Below are 23,897 nucleotides of genomic sequence, written 5' to 3'. Positions count from 1 at the left end.
CGGGGCTTCAGTGATCACAAAAATTCAACTGCAGGCCGCCACTGTTCAGAGAGCAAAGCTAAGTTACACAGAATAAATTTTTTGTTCAGCACATAAAAATGAACTACTTCATTTCAGACTGTGGTGATGTGGTTTCTCCTCTGCATGGATCTTCATGTGTATCTTCAGGTGACTTTTTGACTCTTTCCTCACTGATCACATGTGTGCAGCTTCTCTCTGCTGTGGATCCTCTCATGTGTTTTCAGAGATGATGACTGACTGAATCTCTTGTCACACTGTGAACACTTATAAGGTTTTTCTCCAGTGTGGATCCTCTCATGTGTTTTCAGATTTACTGACTGACTGAATCTCTTGTCACAGTGTGAACACTTATAAGGTTTTTCTCCAGTGTGAATCCTCTCATGTGTTTTCAGAGATGATGAATCACTGAATCTCTTGTCACACTGTGAACACTTGTAAGGTTTTTCTCCAGTGTGAATTCTCTGGTGCACTTTTAAATGGTTTGCTGTAGTAAAAGTCTTCTCACACTCAAAGCACATGTACTCTCTCACACCAGTATGAATTTTCTCATGTGCATGTAAACTATAAAACAGTGAAAAATTCTTTTCACACAAAGAGCATGAATGTGGCTTCTCCTTTGTATGAACTCTCAGTTGTCTCTTCAGGTCTGATGACCCTAGAAATGTTTTGTCACATTGATCACATGTGTGTGGCTTCTCTCCAGTGTGAACTTTCATGTGTTCCTTAAGACTTCCTTTTTGTGTGAAACTCTTCCCACACTGATCACATGTAAATGACTTCTCTCCTGTATGAACTCTCATGTGAAGCTCAAGATGTTGTTTGGTTAAGAAATTCTTCCCACACTGATCACACGGCTTCTCTCCTGTGTGGATCCTCATGTGTGCTTTAAGGTTTGCTGATTGACTGAAACTCTTCCCACATTGATCACATGTGTGTGGCTTCTCTCCAGTGTGAACTTTCATATGACTCTTAAGATGTCCTTTTTGTTTGAAGCTCTTTCCACACTGATCACATGTGAACGGCTTCTCTCCTATATGAACTCTAATGTGAATCTCAAGATGTTGTTTGGTTGAGAAACTCTTCCCACACTGATCACATGTGAACGGCTTCTCTCCAGTGTGAACTCTCATGTGAACATCAAGACTTTGTTTGGTTGTGAAACTCTTTCCACACTGATCACATGTGAACGGCTTCTCTCCTGTATGAACTCTCATGTGAATCTCAAGATGTTGTTTGGTTGATAAACTCTTTCCACACTGAGTGCAGGTTGTAGATTTCTTGTCTCTTTTCTTTAGAAATGTCTTTTTAGTCTTTAAGCGACTCAAAGGTCTTTCTCCAGGTTTGTCAAGATGTTCCTCCTCCACTTCACTCAGTTCTTCACTCTCCTCCTTCACTTCCATCAGCTCTGAAATGAAAGAGAAAAAATATCATTTAATTTTCAATAAATCAAAATAATTTAAAGGGAGAAATACAAAGTTAAATGTGATAAAATTGAGACTTGTTGTGATAGACAACTGGAACAAAACATTACGATCATTTTGATGCATTTGCATAAATCACTTGCATATGTCCCTGAAACTTTAACATTAATCTTCCAATCGTAAAGGACCAGCTGTCGTTCCAGCGACATAATCCAGTGGTCTGGTGAAGGTATAATGTGTGTACGTCTTTTCAGTGCTCCTGTGAAGTTCACTTAATTTTAGAATTTAGTCTCAATTTTACTTTAGCTGCTCGTTTAATCTGACTCCAATTTCAAATGTTTTTACATCAAGATTTACTGAATTCAGACAATCAGCACTGAATGGACGTCTTCTGGCTACAGAATTTCCCAAATAGCTGCTCTGCCACCTTCCCTTAAATAATTCTTAATAATTCACTATAAATAATATTAAGAAAATAAAGAAAACATTGCTCTGAAATATTTTCAATCAATGACAAAATGATCTAATGTGATATTAACAGCCATATTTTGACATTTGATATTTAATTAATTTTCCTAAATCAGTGTAATTATTAAGGGCCGTTCACAGCAGACTTCTCCTTCCACTGACTTCCTTTCATGAAAATGTGAATGTAAGACACCTGAAACACAAGATCAAGTGAAGTTTTCAGTAAAGTGGAGCAGATTGTATATTTTAAAATTTGAGTGATTATTATTCGTTATTCGTATGTTTTTAAAAATATATCACGTCATGTCTTGACGTTTCAGCTTCTGTAGAAAGTTCACATGCTCAAAGTCTAGACTGATTTGTTTCAATATAACAGACTAAAATAATGGACAAAATATCTTAATAGAACATGATCTTTACTTAATATTGCATAATTTTGACATACATCATACAGTGTATTGTTGGCTATTGCTACAAATATACCCATGCGACTGGATTTGTGGTTTGGGGTCACGTTTAATGGAAACACTGAATTTTAAAGTTGTCTTACGGGTGTGAAATGGCATGAGGGTAAGTGATAAATGACAGAATTTTGATTTTTGGGTGAACTAACCCTTTCATTACAAAAAAACAGCCCTAAATCAAACCCTAACTCTTGCTCCTACAGTAAGTCCACTTGAATGAAACGAATTCAGGCACTGAGTGCGTCTGAAGGAAGAGCTGCTGATTTCACAGAGTTTGTGCTGCTGTTTAATAATCATTTGATTCATTCAGCATCTGCAAACCTTAATTAAACAATTTCATGATCAAGGAATTTATACCTGAATGATATTATGCTGGAGTGAATGGATTCAGTAATATTATCTGTAAGATTATACTTCTGTATATTCTCTATTTCTGTAGAGCTGGACATTTTAATAATGATCAAATGACTGAGTTCAGCTGTGAGAATAAAACCAACCTGTTTGTTCCTCAGTATCTTCAAGTTTCACACTGAATGTTTCTTCAATCTTTATTTCTTCAGACTCCTCTTTATTAATTATCTTCATATCTTCACTTTCCTCTTTATTAAATTCAATCTTCATGTCTTCAGTCTCCTCTTTAATAAACTCAATCTTCATGTCTTCAGTCTCCTCTTTAATAAATGCCATCTTCATGTCTTCAGTCTCCTCTTTAATAAACTCAATCTTCATGTCTTCAGTCTCCTCTTTAATAAATGCCATCTTCATGTCTTCAGTCTCCTCTTTAATAAACTCAATCTTCATGTCTTCAGTCTCCTCTTTAATAAATGCCATCTTCATGTCTTCAGTCTCCTCTTTAATAAACTCAATCTTCATGTCTTCAGTCTCCTCTTTAATAAATGCCATCTTCATGTCTTCAGTCTCCTCTTTAATAAACTCAATCTTCATGTCTTCAGTCTCCTCTTTAATAAATGCCATCTTCATGTCTTCAGTCTCCTCTTTAATAAACTCAATCTTCATGTCTTCAGTCTCCTCTTTAATAAACTCCATCTGTAAGTACAGAATAATTAACAGAGTTAAAAGTCTTCAATGACCTGTTGGACAAAAAAAAACCACTCAAAACTAACTCTACAAATTAATAAACTTCATATTTCAGGCATTTATGATCCTCATATGGTATTAAATGAATTATAGATTATATTTAAATGATTACACTTTGATGAAACATGATTAATTAGTTTGTTGTTCTCGTTCATGTTCACTGTTCGAACAGCACGAGTCGTGATTCACTGAATCATTTCTCAAAGTGTTTGATTCAATTGACTCGGAGTTGAAAAGTTCAGTTTCTCCATCATTACTCGCCAGAGACTGAACTCGAGTTCATGATAAACTGATTTATGATTTATATATAGAGAGAAATGAGACGCAGGTTTACTGTTTCTCATCAGTGGATGAGTTTTACTCACACAAATATCCTTCACTACTGTTAGATAAAGAATCACAATGTTACATTAGATAGTAAATAATTCATTTCACATCGCTTTAAAAAACGGTAACAACTATAAATCATTGAACTGTTTCTGTCGATTAAAACAGCTTAAATTCTTAAAACAAACCTTTATTCAGCAGAATCACAGCAGATGCAGGAGCGCGGCGCAGTCTTATGACGTCATGTCGTCATTCCAAAATAAAAGTCATGCATCGTCTACAATCACAGAAGTGCATAGAAATCCAACTATTTTACCAGATAATTTTTGTATATTAAAATTAAAACAGTGACAAATATGGTACAAATATGGTTTTTTGTTAAAAACCACAGTGGAGCTAAATACTAATTTTTGGCAGCTGTTACAGAAACATTTTTACAAAAAAATCTTCTGATTTAACCTTGAGATTTGAAGTATTAGATAGTATTAGATAGTTATTAATAGAATAATGAGACACAAACCTTTACATTCAAATGCGTTTGGCCCCATTTATTTTTTATCACAATAATACACGTTTACTTCAGATTTCATTAGATAGAATATAAGCCGGGCCGTACGCAGGGTTTCATAATTACCCTGGTCAGAAAATGTTGTTTGTTTGGGGGATACAGGGGCATGGTCCCCTAGAAAATTTAGATTTCCCTGGTGTACATATGTGCATTTTTAAGACGTTTTAAGGCCAACAAACAGGATAGCAAATAGTTTTAAAACCATGTCAATAAATACAGTGGTGTGAAAAAGTGACTTTTTATTTTTTTGCATGTTTGTCACACTTTATTGTTTCAGATCATCAAACTAATTTAAATATGAATCAAAGATAACACAAGTAAACACAACGTGCAGTTTTTAAATGAAGGTTTTTATTATGAAGGGAAAATAAAATCCAAACCCTAATGTGCTTGCCCCTCGCTGTTAAAACATAACTTAAGTATCTAAAGATTAACGGTATTCTGCTCTGTTGCTTAAATGAACAATGAAGAATGAGATTTATTTGCTCACCCTCATGATTTTGCCCACATGACTGACTTCTGCTGAAACACAAAAGATGGAAATATCCGAAATATGGAAATATCCGAAATATGGAAATACATTGTGAATCACTCAAGTGTCAGCAAACAGTGCGTGTAATTCACTAATTATTAATTCTGTCAGTTTTGGTGACTAAGAACCGAGTCCAGGGGTGTCCAGTCCTGCTGCTGAAGGCCTGAACTGTCCTACAAAGATTAGCTCACCTGAAACAGATAATCAGCTTCTTACTTGGATACTAGAAACTTCCAGGCTACTGTGGAAGTCAATGGGGCTCGAAAACTGGTTATGAACACTCTTCAAAATATCTTCTTTTGTCTTCAGCAAAGAAATGTTTACAGGTTTAGAATCGAGGGTGAGTAAATTTCATTTTTAGTTGAATTATCCCTTTAACTTAAAATAACTTTCACTGACATCTTAAGATAATAATAATAATAATCATTAATTAATAAATATCATAATAGAAGTAAGGACTAGTCCTATCTTAAGCTAAGCCCTGTCTGTGAAATCTTCCAATTAATACCAAGGTATAAAACCAGCATCTTCCCTCTTCCTGTTGTTAGTTCTTTCAGCATCCCTCCTCCTCCTCCTCTTTTTTGTACAGTTTTGCCTGTTATGGGGGGGCGATTGGAGCTCGAGTAGAATATCCATTCCAAGCCCCTCTATAGAAGACAGCGAGCCAAATCTGTTTACCACTTACACTAAGATTATATGGGCACATGAACTCATGAATTAAATATATTGTAGAAATGGGTTCCAGATGTTTGTAAATATGGACATAGTTTTCTTATTGGTGTATGTATATAATGTGATGTATTCTGTAAGAATATTAATCCAGTGTTTAATATGAATAAAACTTTTGGATTTCCAGTTTAGTAGAATTATTTTCTTGGCTATAGTTAGAGAAATAAGAAGAGTATTTTCATATTTGATTGGGAGGTCATGGACTTCTCTACTGTTGCCGAGTGATTTTCAGTTAACCCATGTGACCATGATTTCTCTCTGCCTGTCACAGTTGCATTTTGTATACCATTTTCTCATGTTATATTATGAATGTTTTTCTTTGTAGATTGTAAACTGTGTCTGCACGCAAATGATAATAAATGAATCTTAATCTGTATCCAGTTATAATCCGTATCACTGCTTTACCTGGTAAACTCAAACCACTTCCAAGAAGGTACTTTTCCTGACCTACTGCTACATCTACTGGGGCCTGTTTGCTCTGTAGCTCATAGGTGTCCCTGTCAATCCTCTCAGTAACTCCCAATCCTCATCTGTCACTTCAGTCAAGGCTCTGCAATATGCAAAATTCTTGTGTCATAGGACTGGTACTCCAACGCCACAGTATGTTACATGGTTTATCATGTTTGAAAGTATAAAAAACAACTCACCTGTCATTGCTGTAGTGACAGAAGACTTCGCCTTCACCACCACAACATCTGTTACTGGCAGCGGTGTTATTTTTCTGCCTCTTGGCTTATGCCACTGTTGGGGCAGGCTTGTGGAGGACTGGACTGACACACTACTAACATGTTTGGCTTTACAGAGGTCCAGCGTATAACTCTCAAAATGGATCTTTACAAACTCTTCGTGATGCAGCACATCAGATCACGTTAGTATGGCATGTATTTTGTGGATGTTTGTTAAAATTTGATTCTGAATGAGTTTGATACCTGTTCTGTACCTGAAAATCTCCTGTTAAAAAAAAATCACTGTTTATTTCATTAGTTTATTGTGTTGTATTTTTTTGTGCTATTACTCGTAATTTGAATATTTGTTACTATTTTATTACTTACAGTACTTGTGTAACCCTATTTAAAATTTAAGTGACTTAGGGTGCTTTCACATTAGCACTTTTGGTGCGCACCCGGGTTCGATTGACGTCAGAGTTCGGTACGTTTGGATGATGTGAACACGGTCTTCTGAACTCGGGTGCGCACACGCGAACCGTACCCGATTCCGCTTAAAAAGGGTGGTCTGGGGTGCGGTTCAAGTGAACTCCGGTACGGTTCGCTTCTGATATGGTTGCAAACGTACCAAATTGCGGAAGTGAACCGCTATTAATGCCGTATTGTTTGATAAAAATGTGTTTGTGTGTGTTTCACTCACTTTCCCAACGAGCGTGACTGACGTGCTGTAAGCAGAGAGCTGTAGCGTAGCTTTTCTCATTTCTGCTCGCCTTCAGCATTCTATTCGCGGCAGATAGACACAAGAGCCGTTATGAACAAAACCAACGGTTCAAAAACAAAAATATAAAAGTGAGGAGAGCAACGTTATGCATTTTGCCGCCTTCTGCTGTGCCATCGTTACTAAGCAACGTAGTAAACAGCTGCTGGTTTGATGACGCAAACGAACCGCGGTTCGGACCCAAATAATATAATGTGAACACAGTCCAGTGGGGGCAGGGGGAGGGGGGAGCAATCGAACTCGGGTTCGGTCCAGGCAATCGAACCAAGTGTGAAAGCACCCTCAATCTAGTAGCTTTTGGTGTCATAACCTTATTTATTTAGGTTACATGTATCAAAAACAGCTAAAATAATAACTAGGCTTATTTTATAGGCCCATTATGTTTTCTTTTTTTATTGTGGGGCCAGTGAACCTGCTGCATGACTGGATTTAATAGGGGTAACTGGGAAAATGCGAGTAAAACAAACAATTACACTAAAGATTGGGCTCAAAAGTGTTCCTTACGACATGTCAAATAAACCTAATCCATGGATATTGACATGCAGCCAGGAGTCGTGTTTCCTAACATTTACATGTGACTGTGAAAGCTTTATATAACTACAATATAGATAGGTTTAAATCGGAGTGATCACTTAATTAATATTATATATAGTCATATTGTCCAGCCCTAAAACTTGTAGTTTTTGACAGTGTTTATTTAAAAATGCCCAATTATGCAGAATATGGTAAATATTAAATTGATCAGTTGTCAACATAATATACAGGGAGTGCAGAATTATTAGGCAGGTTTTCTTTAACAGATAAAATGAGCCAAAAAAGAGATTTAACTCAGACTGAAAAGTCAAAAATGATTAAATACTCATGAGAAGGACGCAATACTAATGTAATACTAGAAATTGCAAAGTCAAAGCATGACCATTGGACAGTGAAATGCTCATTGGGTCAGCGGGGTCATACAAAAACAGCTGGAGAAGAAAAGACACGTTAACTGCAAAATAATTAAGAATTAAGGTGAAGAATTAAGTGTGAAACCATCAGGAACCCTTTAGTCTCCAGCGCCACCATTTCCCAGTACTGAAACCTACCTGGAGTCTTCAGAAGTGTGAGGTGTCAGGATCTCAGAGACTTAGGTTAGGTGAAGAATCCTAAAAAATGACCCGCTCTTAATAAGAATCACAAGCTGAAGTGTTATAAAGTACATGAAGACTGGGTTTTTATAGGCCTTATAGACAGACAGCTTGAGAGTGACTCCTGAAGGACCAGCACCACATCCTCTTGTACCGCTGTTTGAAGAATTTATCTTAAGAGCAGGTCATTTTTTAGGATTCTTCACCTAACCTAAGTCTCTGAGATCCTGACACCTCACACTTCTGAAGACTCCAGGTAGGTTTCAGTACTGGGAAATGGTGGCGCTGGAGACTAAAGGGTTCCTGATGGTTTCACACTTAATTCTTCACCTTAATTCTTAATTATTTTGCAGTTAACGTGTCTTTTCTTCTCCAGCTGTTTTTGTATGACCCCGCTGACCCAATGAGCATTTCACTGTCCAATGGTCATGCTTTAACTTTGCAATTTCTAGTATTACATTAGTATTGCGTCCTTCTCATGAGTATTTAATAATTTTTGACTTTTCAGTCTGAGTTAAATCTCTTTTTTGGCTCATTTTATCTGTAAAAGAAAACCTGCCTAATAATTCTGCACACCTGAATATAGGGCATTTTTCATTTCCAGCCTTCATGAACAATTATATATCACTTATAAATGATTAAAAACAATATTAATAGTAGTTATTAAGATTGATGTGGATTGGAATTGGTAAAATGTGCTTGGAAAAAAATATGATCAGAAAATCAACTTGCTTAATAATTCTGCACTCCCTGTATGGGAAAAAAATATGTATAAAAGCTCAAGCGCAAACTATTAACAGTAATCTTAAACTAATACGGTACAACTGGATTATGAGAACGTATTTTACTCCAGTCCAGACACATGCATTAAATGCACATCTGATAAAGACACACTTGTGCACTGCATGTGGGGTTGTCCTATGGTGCAGGAGTTTTGGAAAGAGGTAGTCTCACTAATTTTTCAGATGGTATCTGTTAATCTTTCAATGAATGCAGAATTTTTCCAGAAAATATTGTACACTGTAGCAACATTCATAAACTTATTGACATGTGTATACTTCAAGCAAAGCGTCTAATAGCTATGAACTGGAAAAAAGTGGAAAGGCCATCTGTTGTACAGTGGATTAATAAAATGTCTTTTTGTTTGTCAATGGAAAAGTTTACATATATTTTTAAAGGTAAATTCTCCTTATTTGAGAATATTTGGAAACCCTTTATATCCTTTATCTCAAACTCAGATTTTAGTAATATAATGAGTGAGGTTGAAAGAGATAAAATATCTTGATTCTCAAACGTATTTCCACCCACATTTTATTACTACCAAACCATTAGTCATTGAACCATTTACTGTTTTTCCTAAATTACTCCTTTTTATATAATGACCTGTGCCTTTTTTTCTCTTTGTATTATTTTTGTATAATTTATTTATTTTTATTGTTGTTTAGTTTATTGTTATGTTAAAAGAGATTTAATGGTTTTATTGTATAATATTGGATTTCAGCTTTAATGTACTTTTTTTTTTAACAAAGCAGCTGGTGTTGCCATAGAAACTAGTGGACTGACGAATCGCTTTCACTACAAAATGGCAGAAACGCAGGGCTGCTGCTGGACACTGGTGTTACTATGGAACTTTCTATTGAGTGTCAGTTCTTGTTAGTGGATATTCTTTGATCACAGTCTGCAATACCAACTTGTGCTTCGAAGGGAGTTAGCTGGTAAGTTTGTGTCCATTTATACTCTGATAAATACAACAAACAATCAATGCATTCTATGAGATGATGTCAACCAAAGTGTGAGTCATTAAACTAGGAGTAATTTGATATGAAACTCCACCTTGATGGGCTACAATATCTAGAAGATCTGTCGTCATAGGTGTCTTTGAATTGTGTGTGTGTGTGAGAGAGAGAGAGAGAGAGAGAGAGAGCATGTGTTCTGGATTAAAACAGCTGAAATGTGTTCTTGATTCATCTAAAAATGGTTAGATCATCTAATAATGCAACACTTGTGAAGATCTGTTTATGTTTGTGGTTTCACACTCAGAGTTTATGACCTGAACGTCCAGATATACATCTATGCCTTTTCTTCCATATCAGCTGTAGTTGGAGTTCTTGAGAAAGAGCTGCTGATTCCTCAGTAAACACTTAAAAGTCACTGATATTAGAACAAAAGAGATATGAAACCATTTTCCATAATCAAAAATCAAACTATGAAGTGGTAAACTTTTTTTTTTTTTTTCTTCTGCTTTTTGCTATAAACTTGTTTGCTTTAATATGACAGAAATGCAGCACAGAACAAACTCATTCATTTCCATTCACAACAGACTTGTTTGACCCATCAAACTCTGCAACTCAGGTATCATCTGAATTCAGAGTTTCCCACGTAAATATGACTTCAATATGCCATTCATGTGAATAAAACACAAATATGATTCTTCCATCTTCACTTGAACAACAGTTCTTGATCTGGAAGAGGGTCATTTACCTAAAGACGTTCAGTACGCCTGTCTTTGGGCTTTACTTAATGAAGGTTACACCAGAACACAATAATTAATGTAGCCTATAATAAAGCTTGTTCAACAAAACCAGCAATTTGTTTGAATGCACATGATCTAGACTTGTTACTCAAATGTCTTCATATGTTCAACAGAATAATGTCATTCAGGTTTGAAACAACACAAGTGTGAGTAAATGATAACAAAATCATCGTTTGAGTAAGTTCATTGAACAAATGAAATGTGTTGAAAGTGTTTTGTCACTAATGTATTTTTCTTACTATGATTCATCTAGCTATACATAGATGAAGTGTGATCTTGATGTAACTGCTCATTTAAACCGCTCACCTGACAGTGCAACACTTCTGGAGGTTGTGAATTTGTGGTCTCACAAACTTAATAGACTATTGACCTAATAAAATCTTCATGGTAAACACACACACACACACACACACACACACGCACGCACACACACACACACACACACACACACACACACACACACACACACACACAAAGCAACATTTTCAGATTTATAAACATACTCACGTGAGAACCTGTGCACAGTTCATTATATAGTTAGTTAATTCTGATAGCATGTGAAGACAGCGTAATGCAGGCAAATCTAGGGTTAGATTCCCTGACCTGCCTTCATTAGTGACAACCAGGTAATGATGTTTGTGTGTTCATCAGCTTCATCATTTTTGTCACTGTTGTGAAATTAAACCACTATTAAAACATCTCAATGCAACCTGCCTAAATCAGGCAATGGCCCTTCATTAATCTCAACAACAAGCATGCTAGTCTGATGTAAAAGTCCAATATTTTGAATGCAGTGCTTCATTTTGTAAAAGATGTGAGTCATTTTGCATTTTGTGCGTGCAATTCTTGGATTAGTGTGTAAAGTTTTGAAAAAAAAAAAAAGAGACATGCATCATTTTGTCATGGATTAGGGTGGCTGTACTGAAGCGCACAATGAAGGTAAGTAGAATAAATAGTCTTTACGTGATAATCCACCAAATAACATGCAGACGAAAATGGAAATCCACTAGAACATACAACCACATAACACTTAAACTATCAACAGTACTAGACAAGGGACTGACGGAAACAGAGGGCTTGAATGCATGGGCAAATGAGATCAATGACAAGACACACCTGAACAGAATACTTCGAATCAATGTCTAACCAAAGAGACAAAACTGAACTAATGAACAAACAAGGAGATTAACAATGAAACTCGGACATGAAAAAAGATCACAAAACAAAGTCAAAATGTGACATTTACATATTAATAAATGAAAGTACATAAAACATTAAGTATGATCTGTATGTAACAATACACAACTCTGAGATCACCATATGAATGATGTAGGCAAGAATAAACTGAGCATGTTCAAATGAACTCTCACAAACTATTTCCACTAAATACTGATGTCTTCACCTTTGAGAAGTGAAGAGAGAATGATCAGCAGACACAGATCACACTTATCAGACATTTTATGTTTCTCCCAGTCTTTCTTTTCATTATATAGTTACAGCTCTTCCTTTAAAGGTGCCCTAGAATCAAAAAATTTAATTTACCTTGGCATAGTTAAATAACAAGTGTTCAGTAAATGGAAATGACATACAGTGAGTCTCAAACTCCATTGTTTCCTCCTTATATAAATCTCATTTGTTTAAACGACCTCCGAAGAACAGGCGAATCTCAACATAACACCGACTGTTACGTAACAGTCGGGGTGTACGCCCCCAATATTTGCATATGCCAGCTCATGTTCCCAACATTATGAAAGGCATTAGACAAGGGCAGGCAGTTAACGTCTGGATGTGCACAGCTGAATCAACAGACTAGGTAAGCAAGAACAACAGCCAATTAAAGCTGCAAGCAGCGATGAAAGGGCCCTCGCACCCGGGTTCACCGCCACCTGTTGGCCTTAGGAACAGTGATCAGTGGGCGACATGCATGTAAGCGAGTGAATACAGGAGAATTATGCCAAAGTCATTTCGAAATGCCACACTTACTGAATATTGCTATGTTGATGTCTTCAGGCCAGGACTTTTATCGAACATGTGAAGTTTGGAGCAGATTGGACATTGTATGCCTGAGTTACAACAACTTCCTGTTTCTTTAGTGCCGTTAATCGCATAAATTAGCACTCAGCCAAGTGTTGCATGATTTAATGTGTTTCTAGCATGTTTCATACTTCGTGGCATAATGAAATGTGAATCTGGTAGTGAATTACAGTGTAAAGCATGCCATTTCCTGTTGCCAGCAGGTGGCGCTATGGCTAACTGAATATTGTCATATAGATGTCTTTAGGCCAGGACTCTTATCACACATGTGAAGTCTGGAGCAGATCGGACATAGTATGCCTCAGCTACAACAGCTTCATCGTTCATGGCGAAACATCAGACTTTGTCAGTCCGCCACAGACACGCCCTTCAGCGAAAACTCAAGATCTTTGATATTTATCATTGCTAAGGTCTTAAGATTAGACTGACAATATATGATGTTGATCTGGTTAAATCTCCATGAGGAGTTAAATCACAGTGTAAAACATGTCATTTCCTGTTTCCTGCAGGTGGCGCTATGACTGTAACTGAATATTGTTATGAAGATGTCTTCAGGTCAGGACTCTAATAAAACATGTGAAGTTTGGGGCAGATCCGACATTGTTTGTCTGAGTTACAACAACTTCCTGTTTCATGGCGAAACATCGAACTTTGCCAGGCCGCCACGGACACGCCCTTCAGTGAAAACTCTAGATCTTCGCAATTTAATGTCTCAAAGGCCTTTAGATTAGACTGACCAAATATGATGTTGATCTGATTAAAGCTCTAGGAGGAGTTCGTTAATGTCACGGTGCACACAAGAACAAGATGGTAAGATCCAAGTGCAGCGATGTTTATTACAGGAAACTCCAAGCATGTAATCCAGAAACACAGGCAAAGGTTAAACTCCACAAAAATAGTCCAATACAAAAAGCCAGAGAAACAAAAAGTGCACGTAACAAAAATACAACGAACCACAACCAAGGACAGACACAACTCAGTATAAATAGACAGACACTAATAACATAATACAGAACAGCTGAGTGCAATAAACGAGGTTAATGAGTCCAGGGAAGTGTCTTATGGGAAATGTAGTGAATGCATGGGTGGAAATGAGAGTCCGTGATGGAGTGCCCTCTAGTGCAGGGTTTCTGCAGGAATCTTCAAATCTAATTTAATGCTTTTTAATGCCTTTTTTAATGCCATTTTTACCGTATTTAATGCCATACACGACCCATGACTAATCATTTTATATTTATATTTATATATATATATATATATATATATATATATATATATATATATATATACACACACATATACACACGCACTCAATTGCAACCAGTTTGACTATAATGCAATGATGAAAGTACAGCATATCACTCTGAACTGAATTAGAAATGGCTCAGGACACAGCTTAATTTGTCAATGTATTTAAATCTATCAGCTTGGATAATGAAGAAAAAAAAAAAGCTCACAAACTGAACTTTTAAAGGCTAAAACTTAATCTATGTAAAGTTAAAATCAAAACGGTACAATTTCTAATAGACTTTGAGTAAGAGAGAACTAGAGCATTTTCCCCCTTAACTATTAATAATAGTAATAAGTCAGAGTGGCATGTGAGAAATGGTCTAATCAATGGCCTCTTCCCCTGAAAAATCACTACCATACATTTCAAGCCACTTAGACAGTAATCAACAATTATACCACTTAAATCAGTCAAAAGAGACAGGGTTTTGTGACAAAACATTGCATGACAACAAATCATCTGCACAAAAAACAAAATCAAAGTGAACTTTAACAGCAGATCTCAAGCTGATGAGGGAGACTGAATCATATACAGGTGTTTTTTGATCAATTCAATCCCTAAGAGTGTGCATTTGCAAACTCTAAATGGGTTACATGCACCACCTTTAAAATGAGTCATGTTGTTTAACAGAAATTCTACTACTAAGTTGAGAGCCACAATTATTCAAAAAAGCTTTCTTTTGTAAAAGTGTGTGCAAACCAACAAACCAGTAACTGTAACAGAGTAATTGTAAGTGTGTAATTATAACGAAATGTAAGCTGACTACCACCTTGGACTTCAAGAAGAGAATAATTTTAAACATCAGAAAGACGGCTCTTCAATACGCTCTAAACTTTTTAAAAGCATTCAATTAAAATTCAAGTGCTATAGAAATAGCAGTTTAACTGTTTAAAGGGTTAGTTTACCCCAAAATGAAACTTCTGTCATTTATTACTCACCCTCATGTCGTTTCACACCCGTAAGACCTTCATTAATCTTCGGAACACAAATAAGGATATTTAATTGAAATCCGATGGCTCCGTGAGGCCTTCATAGGGACCAATGACATTTCCTCTCTCAAGATCCATTAATGTACTAAAAACATATTTAAATCAGTTCATGTGAGTACAGTGGTTCAATATTAATATTATAAAGTGACGAGAATATTTTTGGTGCTTCAAAAAAACTAAACGACTTATTTAGTGATGACCGATTTCAAAACACTGTTTCAGGAAGATTCGGATCATAAATGAATCAGTGTGTTGAATCAGCTGTTCGGAGCGCCAAAGTCACGTGATTTCAGCCACTGGTGGTTTGACACGTGATCTGAATCATGATTCGATACGCTGATTCATTATGCTCCAATGCTTCCTGAAGCAGTGTTTTGAAATCGGTCATCACTAAATAAGTCGTTATTTTGTTTTTTTGGCGCTCCAAAAATATTCTCGTCGCTTTATAACATTAATATTAAACCACTGTACTAACATGAACTGATTTAGATGTGTTTTTAGTACCTTTATGGATCTTGAGAGAAGAAATGTCATTAACTCTCTATGAAGGCCTCACAGAGCCATCGGATTTCAACTAAAATATCTTAATTTGTGTTACAAAGATTAACAAAGGTCTTAAGGGTGTGGAGCAACATGAGGGTGAGTAATAAATGACAGAATTTTCATTTTTGGGTAAACTAACCCTTTAAGAGAATTAATGGTGCCTTAATTCGGATGTTTTTAGTTCCAACTCTGACTCAAGATTTTTCAATTCATTGCATTTTTCCTTGTATCTCCTCCGTAGAGTATTAGATTTTGTGATCATTTGAGCCATGAGTGTGTTTGATTTGTTTTCGGCCTGCTCAGCGAGTTGATCAGCATCCTTCTGAAGGCTGGCGCACACCTCCATCAACACCCCCCTTTTCTTTTTCAGTTCTTCCAGCTCATCTTCCAATGCTTTTCTCTTTAATCCACGCATAGCTCCCTCTCTCTTCCTCCTCTCTTCATCAAGGTAGATCCTGTATCTGGTCCTAGCTGAGGCTACAGAAACCAGTAGTTCCTTTGTGAGGGACACTTTGAGAACCCCCCCAGAAGCGCTTACTTGGTCGCAGACCAGTCTCTGGGCCTCAACAGTTTCTTCTTTTATATTGCAAGTCTCTACTTCCCTGTTTACCGAGAAGCCTCTCTCTACTGTAGCTTGCCCGTGAGATAACAACAGGAGGCGCTGAAAGAAACGCCAAAGGTCAGGATAAGATGCATTGACACTTTGATGAAGAAAAGTATCAAGCCGTTGCTCCATGTGTTTGAAACAGAGGAACTCTTCACTTTTGCCATTCAGAGCGAGAAAGTTGTCAAACTGCTGCACAACAGCATCACCTTCAATGAACAAAAACAAAGTAATTAAAATCAAATCAATTTAAAAAGGATGGTGGTTTAGTTATATCTAATACAGGATATTGATGTAAATTTTTGTATAATCAGAATTTGAACATGAAGACTAATGCATATAAAATATGAAACATCTTCAAATTATTTTATTTAAAGGGTTAGTTCACCCAAAAATGAAAATTCTGTCATTTATTACTCACCCTCACGTCGTTTCACACCTGTAAGACCTTCGTTAATCTCCGGACCACAAATTAAGATAGTTTTGATGAAATCCGATGGCTCAGTGAGGCCTACATAGCCAGCAATGACATTTCCTGTCAAGATCCATAAAGGTACTAAAAACACATCTAAATCAGTTCATGTGAGTACAGTGGTTCAATATTAATATTATAAAGTGATGAGAATATTTTTAATGCGCCAAAAAAACAAAATAACGACTTATTTAGTGATGGCCGATTTCAAAACACTGCTTCAGGAAGCATCGGATCATAAATGAATCAGTGTGTCGAATCATGAATCGGATCACATGAAATCTGGTGACTGGCGCTCCGAACCGCTGAATCAACATTTATGCTCTGAAGCTTCCTGAAGCAGTGTTTTGAAATCGGCCATCACTATACAAGTCATTATTTTGTTTTTTTTGCCACACTAAAAATATTCTCGTCGCTTTATAATATTAATATTGAACCACTGTACTCACATGAACTGATTTAAATACGTTTTCAGTACCTTTATGGATCTTGAGAGAAGAAATGTCATTGCTCCCTATGAAGGCCTCACGGAGCCATCAGATTTCATCTAAAATATCTTAATTTGTGTTCTGAAGATCAACAAAGGTCTTACGGGTGTGGAACGGCCTGAGGGTGAGTAAATGACAGAAATTTCATTTTTGGGTGAACTAACCCTTGGTATATACTAGGGCTGGGCGATATATCGCATGCAATGTCACACGCATTTCATCAGTAAAGCCGGTTCCCTGATTACCGCTAAATCGCCATCACCTGCTTTCAAATGGAGCGGCATTTAATAGACAGAGCCGTAGATCACTGTCTCTGTCTATTAAATGCCGCTCCATTTGAAAGCAGGTGATGGCGATTTAGCGGTAATCAGGGAACCGGCTTGTAACGAGGTTAGTAAATATGGGAAGAAGGAGGCGGGAACCGGCGAACGTTCAAACAAACTTTAATGTAAAATAAACAAAGAACAAAACGAAAGTAATGCCGGCAGACCCTCGCGGACGTCTGCCGGCCACACAAACATAATAAAACATAAAATAAAGTCCAGGCCTGGTCCTCTCTCGTCCTTCACTGATGTCACTCCTCCTTTTATGCTTCCGGAGCTCCTCCGTGAGAGACTCGAGGCCGGCACGCCTCGCAGGTGATGCTCGTTATCACTCGTGTCACCGGCCTCGCGCCGTTCCCTCACGGCTCTCGCCCGCCCTGCTCGTCACATACCCCCAACGCCCCTCGCAGGCCGGGGGGTACTCCCGCGACTGCGCTTACTCCCCCCCGGGGCCTGTCTCGGCGGCTGCAGCACCTGGGGGTAAGGACAGACGAGACGAGAGAAAGGAGACGGAAGCAAGGGGAGCGACAGGACGAGAGAGGGGAGAGAGGAAAAAGAAAGAGAAAAAAAAATTCTTGGTCCGGTTCCCCGACACACTGCCGCTCGGTCCTCAGCCTGCCAAGAGGCTGTTCCTCGCGGTGCCACATGCGATGGCACTGGACGCTTGGTGGACGGCCCGATCCTCGACCGCCTCCTGGCGGCCGGCGATGGCTCCTCCGGCTGAGGGCAGCCGGCAGCGAGTCCCCCGTCCCCTGCTCCTCCCCTTCATGGCGGACGGCAGCAGGCTCCGGCCCACGGCGGACAGCGGCGACTCCTCCGCTCCCTCCTGGACGGCAGCCACCCCACCTCGTCCCAGGAGCACGGCATCCGGGTCTCCGTCCCACCTTTCACTTGGCTCCAGCACCACCGCCTCGGGCAGCCTCTCGCGGTCTTCACTCCCGCGCTGCCCGAACTCCGCAGCACCGCGATACCCCTCAGCAGCGAGGGCTCTCCGACAGCATGTCCCTCCTTCCTCCCGGGTTTCGGCACCAATGTAACGAGGTTAGTAGATGTGGGAAGAAGGAGGCGGGAACCGGCGAACATTCAACAAAACTTTAATATAAAATAAACAAACAAAACGAAAGTAATGCCGGCAGACCCTCGCGGACGTCTGCCGGCCACACAAACATAATAAAACATAAAATAAAGTCCAGGCCTGGTCCTCTCTCGTCTTTCATTGTAGTCGCTCCTCCTTTTATGCCTCCGGAGCTCCTCCGTGAGAGACTCGAGGCCGGCACGCCTCGCAGGCGACGCTCATTATCACTCGCGTCACCGGCCTCGCGCCGCTCCCTCACGGCTCTCGCCCGCCCTGCTCGTCACATACCCCCAACGCCCCTCGCAGGCCGGGGGGTACCTCCGAGACTGCGCTCTACTCCCCCCCGGGGCCTGTCTCGGCGGCCGCAGCACCTGGGGGTAAGGACAGACGGAAGCCGCCGCCATGCAGGCATCCCCCGCCGCTGGAAAGCCGTTTGCGGACATCATTGCATCCCTCGCGGTCCTGCATCAAGAACAACATCGGGCCCTGATGGATCTTCGGAGTGACCAGGAACGCCGCTTCGAGGCGATCATCCAGGGCCAGCACGAGGACCGTGAGAGGTTCCGGAGCTGGATAGACCGGGAGGTTCCCACGGCGACCAGCGCGGCAGCTGCTGGCCCCTTCCAGCTGCCACTGCAGAAGATGGGCCCGCAAGATGACCCGGAGGCCTTCCTGGACCTGTTCGAAAAGGCTGCTGAGGTCTCAGGTTGGCCCCGGGACCAGTGGCCCATGCGGCTCGTCCCGCTGCTCTCGGGCGAGTCGCAGGTGGCAGCACAGCAGCTGCCCGTCCAGGGAGTAGAGCGCAGTCTCGGAGGTACCCCCCGGCCTGCGAGGGGCGTTGGGGGTATGTGACGAGCAGGGCGGGCGAGAGCCGTGAGGGAGCGGCGCGAGGCCGGTGACGCGAGTGATAATGAGCGTCGCCTGCGAGGCGTGCCGGCCTCGAGTCTCTCACGGAGGAGCTCCGGAGGCATAAAAGGAGGAGCGACTACAATGAAAGACGAGAGAAGTCCAGGCCTGGTCCTCTCTCGTCCTTCACTGATGTCACTCCTCCTTTTATGCTTCCGGAGCTCCTCCGTGAGAGACTCGAGGCCGGCACGCCTCGCAGGTGATGCTCGTTATCACTCGTGTCACCGGCCTCGCGCCGTTCCCTCACGGCTCTCGCCCGCCCTGCTCGTCACACGGCTTTACTGACGAAATGCGCATGACAATCGCATACAATATATCGCCCAGCCCTAGTATATACAGAGAACGCAATTTATGCATACAACCTTTATTTTCCTATAATAATCCTACCATCTGAAACTCCTCCTGCCAACTGCTTGTCCTGCAGAAACCTTTGAACTAGAGACTTCATCTTTCCCTTGCACCATTCTGGGTCTCTGCTCATGATGGAGGGGTCTAAGCATGCTATCTGCCTGACAGTGGGGTATTTCAAAGGGCTCTTTTCTTGCAATTTCTTATTGATTCTGGAGAGGCACATTATGCAGTCCCTTCTAAATTCAAGAGCAGTGAGGTCACCTACTCTGTTGCTTGATTTGCTCTGAAGAGCCTATCAAGGAGGGATAGCACACATCATGTTAGTAATGTATCAGGAATGAATACAGCGTAGTTTAACGCATGTATACATATAAAACAGTAACAATGCATTTACCTTAAGGACAGAGTCAGCACCCAATCCAATGTCAGCATGGCTTGCGCTGACCCAGTTCTTCTGGTCATCAGTGTCAAGTTTGGTCAGTTTAAAGGGAGTGATGTCTTCTAGTAGCTCCCTTTTGATGAAACGTCTCAACAGACTCTACAAAATGAAAACAAATTTGTCTAATTATTTAGCATCCTGTTAACCAGCTTTATTATTCAATCCTACACAGGTATTATGCAGTTATTCAATGTGGTATATCCACTTCAAAAGATCATAAACAAAAATAGCCATTTAAGCAAAGCAGAAATTACATTATTACCATCATCAACTCTGTCAAGTCTTTGCACAGAAATGGCAGGACTGGCTCATCGGTCTGGTATTTCTTCAAGAACGGACAAAACGTTCTGGATACTGCCATGAAAAACTGAAGTTTGGCTAAGATCAGGGGATCTTTATTTGCTGCTTCAATGGTATCAAAAGAAGAGGTTCCTGGGTTTGGTAGCTCTTTTCTTTTGACTGCTTCCACATACTGTTTAAGCTGTGGCCATACCTCAATGGCTCTCTCCGCAACAGGCAGATTTTCTACCCATCTGTGTCCACAGAATGGGAGTGGAAAAAGAGATGAGCCAGTAAGTTTTGTATAATCTTCTCTTCTTGCAGGGACATTGTGAAAAACAAAGTGCATTGCTCTCAGAATTTTCTCAATATTCCATATGGAGAAGCCAGTCTTGAATGAATTGTGTACTGTGTGCAGTCCACAGCTCCCAACAGAAATAAGCTGCCGACCTCCATGTAGTTCACCATGTTCTTGCTGGAGATTATTGAGAAACTTGAAGTTCACATTTGGGCCGTCCATACTAATGGAAAGGAGATGCTTCAGGTCTAGTAGGTGCACACATTTCTGAGAACAGAAATAAATTATTTGACTTGAAATGTGGAATGAAAATATGTTACACACATAGTGGATTATTACAAATTTGCTCTAATTAAAAAAAAAAAAAAAAAAAAAAAAATTTAAAGCACCATCAAAAAGAAATTAGAATCACTAGAGAATAAGTTTGCAATTGATCACAACCAAGGTGAAAAAGTTTCTATAATGTATTTAAAGTACTATTTTCACAAAATTCTGCTTTAGTACTTCTTAAGAACATAAGAGTACTCAACTGTGCTACTTTGAGACACCATGAAATAAACTGCTTTTAACATACTATCTCTGTATATATATATATATATATATATATATATATATATATATATATTCAGTAACCACTTATGGTACACTTAAATCCATTGTGCATTGTTCAAACTCCTCAATTTTTATTTATTTATTTATTTATTTATTACATATGGAGAACAGTCATTGAGGAAACTGATGCTCCAGGGCCTAATAACAAATTAACTATCAGACAACTGACACATGAAGACTGTAATACAAGGGTTGTCCACTAGATGGAGACACAGGATAAGAAATCTTTTAAGCCTAATCTTTAATTTTCCGTTTCTATAAGATAGAATGAAAAATTATATGCATTAACAAAAGTACAACTATACTTACTTTGAAATGGTGCAGCAGATCCTCAGTCTTTGAATGTCCCATGAACTGTGATCCAAAATAACGTGACTGGACACAACCAGCCTCCCAAAATCGAACATGGACATCTAGTTGCTTATTTTTCGTTGACTGATTGAAACTCTCATCAAACATCAACACAAATGGACCTGCGTTGTTAACTGCAGAAACCAGTTCATTTTTGAAGTGTGGGGCAAGTCCAAATTTTAAAATGTAGCTGGTTTTGTCCTTGCCACAAGAGAAAGATTAGACGATTTCAGAATCAGGAAACATTGCCTGGAACAACTCAGAAATGCCTTCATTGGACGAGTAAGAGTGATGATGAACGGCAGTGTTCAGACACCAGAGCACCTCCGCCCGCAAAGTCTCATTCGACCCGAACGCTGATCGAATGTCGCTCGATTTTCCGGTAGTCGCTCCACAAACGGTGGTGACTACAGCAGCAGTTGTTGTGGTACTTGAAGCAGTTGTTGTTGTAGAAGTTTCGGTCACGCCAAAAAAATTACTCATTGTCAATTGCTGACGGCCTTTTAATGCCGATTTGTGGCTGTCCGACTTCATATGGGACTTCAGGGCGTTGATGCCCATTGTTGCCAATTTAATAGATTTTTTACACAGGCAGCAAAAAGCTTCATCATTGCTATTTTTAACGGGCTGTAACCATGGTTTAAACTGCTCTTCTTCCAGCCATTTATCCTGAAATTTGCACTTTCCCATTTTGTTTTTTTACTGCGTCACATTCCGCTGTCGTCTCGTTCACTCCAAAAAGCCCGCGCAACGGCAATTTTGCACCGGCCGGAAGCACTTACCAAATTGGTTCCGCATGATCGTCACACTAATGTACATAAGCGTTTTTACGACATAAAATAAAAGTTATTAATTATGAAGCCTGTATTTAAAATAAATTGCTTCTATAAAATTTTCTTTGAAACAATCAAAAATTTTAATGCCTGGAGGAATCAAATTTAATGCTTTTCAATGCCATTTAAGGCCTTAATTTTGACAAAATCCATTTAATGACTTTTAATGCTTTTCAATGCCCCGCGGATACCCTGTAGTGGCTGATAGGGCACTCACACTATAGATCGTGACATTACCCCCCCCTCAAAGGAGCGGCTACCAGACGCTCCACCAGACAAAACAAAAACACAACTCAGGAGGGAGGTGGACAGGAGGAGGATCAGGGGGAGGGATGGTGGGCCAGATCCAGGGTGCCCAACTGATAGCCAGGGCAGTACTGGAGGAACTGACCAAGCGGGTGTCAACAGACCTGGGGTCCTGGCCGGCAGCCAGGGTGGCGCTGGGGGAACCGACCAGGCTGGTTCCAGTGGTTCTGGAGTCCTGGCTGAGTGCCAGGGTGGCGCTGGAGGAACTGACCAGGCTGGTTCCAGCGGGTCTGGAATCCTGGCTGATTGCCAGGGTGGTGCCGGAGGAACTGACCAGGCTGGTTCCAACGATTCAGATGGCCTGGGCAGTGGCGGCAGGGCAGAAAGCCTGGGCGGCGGCAGCAGGGCAGAAGGCTTGGATGATGGCGGCAGGACAGAAGATCTGGGCGGTGGCAGCAGGGCAGAAGGCTTGGACGGCGGCAGGGCAGTAGGCTTGGACGGCGGCGACAGAGCTGGCCAAGGGTGCTTCGTGGCCGTATCAGGGAGAACGAGCAGCTCGGTGACGACCTCCGTGGCCGTATCAGGGAGAGCGGCCAGCTCGGTGACGGCCTCCGTGGCCGTATCAGGGAGAGCGGCCAGCTCGGTGACGGCCTCCGTGGCCGTATCAGGGAGAGCGGACAGCTCGGTGACGGCCTCCGTGGCCGTATCAGGGAGAGCGGACAGCTCGGTAACGGCCTCCGTGGCCGTATCAGGGAGAGTGGAGGACTCAGGGACGGCAGCGGGCTCAGACTGGAGCTGCTCTGGGACGGCCGCGTGCTCAGGCTGGGGCTGCTCTGGGACGGCCGCGTGCTCAGGCTGGGGCTGCTCTGGGACGGCCGCGTGCTCAGGCTGGGGCTGCTCTGGGACGGCCGCGTGCTCAGGCTGGGGCTGCTCTGGGACGGCCGCGTGCTCAGGCTGGGGCTGCTCTGGGACGGCCGCGTGCTCAGGCTGGGGCTGCTCTGGGACGGCCGCGTGCTCAGGCTGGGGCTGCTCTGG

General features: G+C 40.6%; 2 protein-coding genes across 2 annotated transcripts in view; one reads left to right on the top strand and one right to left on the bottom strand.

Moving 5' to 3' along the window:
* LOC137006398 (zinc finger protein 271-like) overlaps positions 1-3,174 on the bottom strand; it is a 103,494-nt gene extending 100,320 nt beyond the window's left edge. Inside the window, exons 1-2 of the mRNA XM_067367116.1 lie at positions 2,872-3,174; positions 211-1,426 (exon numbers count right to left, since the gene is read on the bottom strand). Of these exons, the coding sequence (XP_067223217.1) occupies positions 211-1,426; positions 2,872-3,139 (1,484 nt within the window). The 5' untranslated portion in view covers positions 3,140-3,174. The remainder of the gene's footprint in view (positions 1-210; positions 1,427-2,871) is intronic.
* The window catches only part of LOC137006263 (oocyte zinc finger protein XlCOF6-like), a 165,444-nt gene that overhangs the window by 19,406 nt on the left and 122,141 nt on the right, over positions 1-23,897 (top strand). The gene's annotated exons all lie outside the window — the stretch shown is intronic.

The sequence above is a fragment of the Chanodichthys erythropterus genome, chromosome 3, assembly GCF_024489055.1.
Source record: "Chanodichthys erythropterus isolate Z2021 chromosome 3, ASM2448905v1, whole genome shotgun sequence".
NCBI classification, from domain to species: Eukaryota; Metazoa; Chordata; class Actinopteri; order Cypriniformes; family Xenocyprididae; genus Chanodichthys; species Chanodichthys erythropterus.
Note: the sequence above shows the minus strand (reverse complement) of the source record. Positions and strands in the feature narration are given on the sequence as shown.